At 43.7% G+C, this 6,435-nt stretch overlaps 1 protein-coding gene across 1 annotated transcript; it reads right to left on the bottom strand.

Annotated features, from left to right (window-relative positions):
- Nucleotides 1–4,012: 4,012 nt before the first annotated feature.
- LOC138946122 (fatty acid CoA ligase Acsl3-like) lies at nt 4,013–5,925 on the bottom strand. Its single transcript, XM_070317626.1, has 3 exons — nt 5,524–5,925; nt 4,502–4,711; nt 4,013–4,210 (listed from the first exon to the last, which is right to left on the bottom strand). Exons 1-3 carry the CDS (start codon nt 5,536–5,538, stop codon nt 4,013–4,015), a joined length of 423 nt encoding a protein of 140 aa, XP_070173727.1. The 5' UTR covers nt 5,539–5,925.
- Between the last annotated feature and the right edge of the window lie 510 nt (nt 5,926–6,435).

The raw sequence follows: 6,435 nt of genomic DNA, 5'->3' as shown, positions 1-6,435 counted from the left end.
AGAGAAAGAAGCAGAGGGGGGAATAAATTACAGTTAAAGCACAGTTATACAAAATTCCATGAAAAAGAGCATTGAATTTCAAACAGGTATACCAAATTTCAAAAAGAAAATAGGCAATTACAATCATTTGTGATTTCATAATGATGTTGCATGATGATTTGGGTAGATCTGTGCCCCCTTGATTTACCGAAAAGTTTTCTTACATGTATGCCAGTGAATCAAGCACCTTAACTCAATTGTTCAACTCCCTATGGAACCTCTTAATAACTGTCTTATTAACAGGGTTTAGCCTGGGAGGAAAAGGCACGAGACATTTGTCCCCCTCAACAAAATTCCGATGGGACATAATCGAAGGCAAGACGCGCAAACGAGGCCTGTACCATTTTTTTTACCAAAGATGCAAAATGGTGCAATCTGAGAATTAGCCGCTATATCGTGTTATCTCTGTATGTGTGTGTGTGTAATCCGATGTAAAGTGTACATTTCGTGGCGCAGTGGTACGTAATCTCAATGCGCCCTTTGATGCATTGAAGGGAATAGATAGTGACAGGACATTTTCAGATGTAATGCGCCATTGGCGCACTAGTAAATGAAACCCTGTACTGTATTAACAAGGTATTCCTTCTCCTACAAATTAATTTGTAAACCATCATTGGTCAGGTAAGGCTCTTTTCTCTCTCCATGTTTTACATGCACTGAAGGCATCCTCAGACTTGGAAACACATCAAGAGCCAAGCCAGTTTCTCAAGTTCCTCACTTCCTGAACTGAGTCAAGCGCATTGAGTTGGATTATTAAGTCTAATTGATTTATACAAATTCTTAGTGTTAAAGGCATATGTACGCGCTCCCGTGTTTACAAAGTGTAGTTTGCCCACAATCGATGTCAAACGCACCATAAGACCATATAATGACGATATGTCACCATGCGCGGACCATAATACATGCATTACAGCTTGTTCTAGCCTCTGAAAAAGTGAGGATGTCAACAAAGCCGCTGTGTTAGCTCCCTTGCATCAACGTTACATGTGTTGCCAAATCTATAAATAGGACCATCTAGATCAAAATAAAAATTCAAATATCTCAACATTTAAGGGCTCCTAGACCACAATATTTTACAGGGAACTTAATTTAGTCTGTCTCCAGTTGTTGGTAAAGCAATTAGCGTGTATATTCATCGAGTTAATATGCCTTTAAGCTAATAAAGTTACATTAATACACATCTGGCACTGGCTTTTAGTACTGCAAATAATGCATCAGAACAACAGAACCAGTGCTTTATCAAAATTGAAAAACTGGCAGATTACGACAATGACAACAGAAATTCAAATATTTATTCTAATACGAATAAAACAAGAAGAGCAAACGCTCGATCGAGTCACTTTCGCAGTTCTGAATATTATATGAGGCATCAGATGGACAGGAAGAAATTGCTATTCACAACACAATGAGTCACGTTCACATAAAATTTGAGCCCGGTCACTTTTATAGTTTCCGAGAAAAGCCCAACGTTAAGTTGTGTGTTGCCGAACAGAAAAGGCTAGTTATCTCCCTTGTTTTTCTGATAACGTTCGTAAAAGGCTACAGATGTAAATACTTTGATGTAAAGAATAATCCTACAAAGTTTCAATCACATCCGATGAACTTTGTCAAAGATATAAAATGTCTAATTTTTCCTTTGACGCTGACCTGTGACCTTGAAAAAGGTCAAAGGTCAACGAAACCATCGTTAAAGTGTAGAGGTCATTGGAGGTCACGACTAAACAAAATATGAGCCCGATCGCTTTGATAGTTTCCGAGAAAATATAAAATGTCTAATTTTTCCTTTGACGCTGACCTGTGACCTTGAAAAAGGTCAAAGGTCAACGAAACCATCGTTAAAGTGTAGAGGTCATTGGAGGTCACGACTAAACAAAATATGAGCCCGATCGCTTTGATAGTTTCCGAGAAAAGTCCAACGTTAAGGTGGTGTCTACGGACGGCCGGCCGGACGGCCGGCCGGACAGACTAACACTGACCGATTACATAGTCACTTTTTCTCAAGTGACTCAAAAACCCAAGAATGTTGGTTTATTGAACATTTAATTTTTGACAATTTGTTTTGTCAACAAGAAGAGCAAACGCTCGATCGAGTCACTTTCGCAGTTCTGAATATTATATGAGGCATCAGATGGACAGGAAGAAATTGCTATTCACAACACAATGAGTCACGTTCACATAAAATTTGAGCCCGGTCACTTTTATAGTTTCCGAGAAAAGCCCAACGTTAAGTTGTGTGTTGCCGAACAGAAAAGGCTAGTTATCTCCCTTGTTTTTCTGATAACGTTCGTAAAAGGCTACAGATGTAAATACTTTGATGTAAAGAATAATCCTACAAAGTTTCAATCACATCCGATGAACTTTGTCAAAGATATAAAATGTCTAATTTTTCCTTTGACGCTGACCTGTGACCTTGAAAAAGGTCAAAGGTCAACGAAACCATCGTTAAAGTGTAGAGGTCATTGGAGGTCACGACTAAACAAAATATGAGCCCGATCGCTTTGATAGTTTCCGAGAAAAGTCCAACGTTAAGGTGGTGTCTACGGACGGCCGGCCGGCCGGCCGGCCGGCCGGCCGGACAGACTAACACTGACCGATTACATAGTCACTTTTTCTCAAGTGACTCAAAAATGAAGCGTTCAATTAAGAAACATTCTTGTGTTGTTTTATTTTAGATACAGAAAGAAACACACTTTTGCTTTGTTTTCATGTCTGACGTTCACACTCACAAGACGCTCCTCATTTCAATCTTCATGACACCTTGGCTCAACGTGAAGAGTGTGCTTGCTGTTGGCAGTTACTTACGTCAAATTTACTGATAAGGTCACTGCTGGTGATGACGTGTGTGACCTGCGTTTCATTCACACCGTGGATGATGGCTTCCTGGCCTAGGGTCGCGTACAGCGTCACCACTGAAACAGAGGTAGAGGTGCAGTTACAGTAGAAAGAGAGAGAGACACACACACAATCACACACACTGAAACACACACACAAACTCGTGCATACACACACATTCTCTCTCTATGTCCCACTTCCCCACACCAAGACTCACAAGGAAAGTTGTACTTGAAGCAGGCCTGAGCAGCAATCATCCACTCGGCGCGGGTCTCGGTGAAGATGACCACACACACACTCTCTCTCTCTCTCCCACTCACACACACCAAGACTCACAAGGAAAGTTGTACTTGAAGCAGGCCTGAGCAGCTATCATCCATTCGGCGCGGGTCTCGGTGAAGATGACCACACACACACACTCTCTCTCTCTCTCCCACTCACACACACCAAGACTCACAAGGAAAGTTGTACTTGAAGCAGGCCTGAGCAGCTATCATCCATTCGGCGCGGGTCTCGGTGAAGATGACCACACACACACTCTCTCTCTCTCCCACTCAAACACACCAAGACTCACAAGGAATGTTGTACTTGAAGCAGGCCTGAGCAGCTATCATCCACTCGGCGCGGGTCTCGGTGAAGATGACCACACACACACTCTCTCTCTCTCTCCCACTCAAACACACCAAGACTCACAAGGAATGTTGTACTTGAAGCAGGCCTGAGCAGCTATCATCCATTCGGCGCGGGTCTCGGTGAAGATGACCACACACACACTCTCTCTCTCCCATTCAAACACACCAAGACTCACAAGGAAAGTTGTACTTGAAGCAGGCCTGAGCAGCTATCATCCACTCGGCGCGGGTCTCAGTGAAGATGACCACACACACACTCTCTCTCTCTCTCTCCCACTCAAACACACCAAGACTCACAAGGAAAGTTGTACTTGAAGCAGGCCTGAGCAGCTATCATCCATTCAGCGCGGGTCTCGGTGAAGATGACCACACACACACACTCTCTCTCTCCCATTCAAACACACCAAGACTCACAAGGAAAGTTGTACCTGAAGCAGGCCTGAGCAGCTATCATCCACTCGGCGCGGGTCTCGGTGAAGATGACCACACACACACTCTCTCTCTCCCACTCAAACACACCAAGACTCACAAGGAAAGTTGTACTTGAAGCAGGCCTGTGCAGCTATCATCCATTCGGCGCGGGTTTCGGCGAAGATGACCACCTTGGAGCGTGGCCGTTGACCAGTGGCAAGCAGGCCGCTGCCGAAGTTGCTGATCCGCGTGAACACACCTTCAAACGATTCCCACAGATACTCCCCAAGAACAACCTGAAACATTGCTTTAGTCAACAAACTGTTCAGCTAGCACTGTCTTTCTAATAGCCCCTCCTCCTCTACCCCCCATCCACGCCCCCTCCCTCCACCTATCCAATAAGTTCATGGTAATCTCTGAACATCTTGGAAATCCAGTTTTACAACTCATGCCGGCTCATGTCAATATCCATTTTCTCAACATGTCTGTTATCTTTTGCTGTTATCTCTTGTGGGGGGTGGGGGTGGGGTGGGGTGTGTCTTAGAAGGGGGATTCCACTGTATCAAGTTTTAAAATAAGACACCAACCTTTTTGAAGATGCGACCATTGGGCTGTTGCTCCTCCTCCTCCCGCAGCAGTTCGCGAGTGCCCAGACACCTGCTGTTGGTGTACAGCTTCACAGCGCGTATAAACAGGTCGTCCACTGTGGCGCACTCTGGGAACAGCGTCGTGGTCAGCTTGTCGATCGACTCCACTGACCGCCATGGGCCCGCTGGGTCGCCCGTCACTGACTTGGCCTGAGGAGAAAAAAAAATATAGAGAGTCAAAATGAGTGGTGGTCTGTTTACCCCAAAATCCCCCCCAATGTCACTAAAGCAGATTAATCTGAGTCCTTGAAGAAACTGAAATTTTTATGCCACACAGTTACTCAGCAAAAACTGTAAGTTGCTGTTAAGTTTAATCTGTGGGCGCCTGTGTGAGTGTGAGAATTTCCTGCAGCACCCATGCAGCGAGCCAGTGTATGTATGCACCATGCAGACAGTTGTTCTGTCAATGTAACTAACAAAATCGTGCAGAATGTTAATGTTGTCAGGCCTTGATGGTCTTCGGCCACAGTTGCATGCATATTTGATCTAACGCATTCGTAACCTGACCCCTGGCTGTTCAACTGTCCTCTGACCCCTGGCTGTTCAACTGTCCGATAGTTTTGAAATGTAGGAGCTCTTCTGACAGCACAAACTTGTTAGTATCTAGGACATTTGAACCGATATATATATTTTTGTCCAGATTGTCCAATTAGCCTCAGGCAACATCCCTGCATGCATTGCTCCATACACTCACAACAAATGATCAGCATTTTGACACAATCTGATTTTTGTGTGCACAAATTGTTTTTATCCTGCCTACACTGACAATTAAAACACCCAGAGATGGCCACAAAGAGAATTCACAAGCCTGTACAGTACACAGACATAATTGCTTGAAGTATCATTTGTAATGCACAATTACAGAGTGCACACCACCACAGAGACTGTGCCATATTAGACATACATATATTATTTTCCAGTCATCATCGGTCTAACGAGAACTCTGCAACACTGTTACTGACCCTTCGTTTCCACATGGCTGAAGTTATCACGCAATAAATATCCACTTGTCTCAAGAGCTCAAGAGTACTGTCTTGACTTCTTCCTCATACGAACAGCAAAAAACCACTATCCTGGAAAACCACGGTTTCATGCGAGTGACAATTATGACTGCCAATGTCAGACAATCAACATCACTGAGAAGTCTATATGCAGCCTCGTCTATTTTTCAGGCAGTTCTGTAACTGGGCAAACATTTCCTGTTACACATCAAAGTGCTCTTTGTTCCGTAGATTGTTACTGCAGCAGCTTTGTCACAATTACTGGACTAATTTTAGACTTATTATTTAGAATTATTCACTATCAGTTAATCTTAACTCAAAACATCCCATATTGCTGCCCGACTTATGACTGTTTGCAAGGTCTGTAAAATCCTGCCATCAATGCAAGATTTAAATGTGACAACCACAATGAGATTATTAATAGCTGATCAGGATGTAGACTTGCATTGTACATGCACACTACTAATCTAGCAACAATCCCTCATCCCACGCTTTTGGGGCAGCACTCAGGATGTGTGAGGGTCAACATCCTCTAAATGTTAATTAGCCCTATCTTATCCAAGATATGTCAGTGCATCATATATTATTGCAATTAGTGAAAAGCCAGGCCTCTGCCAGTTACTAAAAAAACCCACACACAAAACAATTCTGTCGTGAGACAATTCTTCGTAAAGAGTCAGTTTGAGCAAAGGTTCCTTAGGCCAAAAAGAAAAATATGTCTGTTTCCGGTAACGATGAAATGAAAGTTTTACGCCCTCACGGCAAAGCCATTAGGGGCATGTTACACGGGAAAACCCGGCTTTGTATGAAAATAAAAAATAAAAATGTGGGGGGGGGGGGGGGGGGGGGGGGGGATGTAGACAGCTGGCTGCC

The sequence above is a fragment of the Littorina saxatilis genome, linkage group LG13, assembly GCF_037325665.1.
Source record: "Littorina saxatilis isolate snail1 linkage group LG13, US_GU_Lsax_2.0, whole genome shotgun sequence".
Classification (NCBI taxonomy): domain Eukaryota; kingdom Metazoa; phylum Mollusca; class Gastropoda; order Littorinimorpha; family Littorinidae; genus Littorina; species Littorina saxatilis.
This window is presented reverse-complemented; position numbering and strand designations above follow the sequence as displayed.

What these genes read in the sequence shown, in the direction of transcription:
- LOC138946122 (XM_070317626.1), bottom strand. An exon ending in ATGGTCGCATCTTCAAAAAG is followed by an intron (nt 4,211 to 4,501) that starts GTTGGTGTCTTA and finishes GCAATGTTTCAG; the next exon opens with GTTGTTCTTGGGGAGTATCT.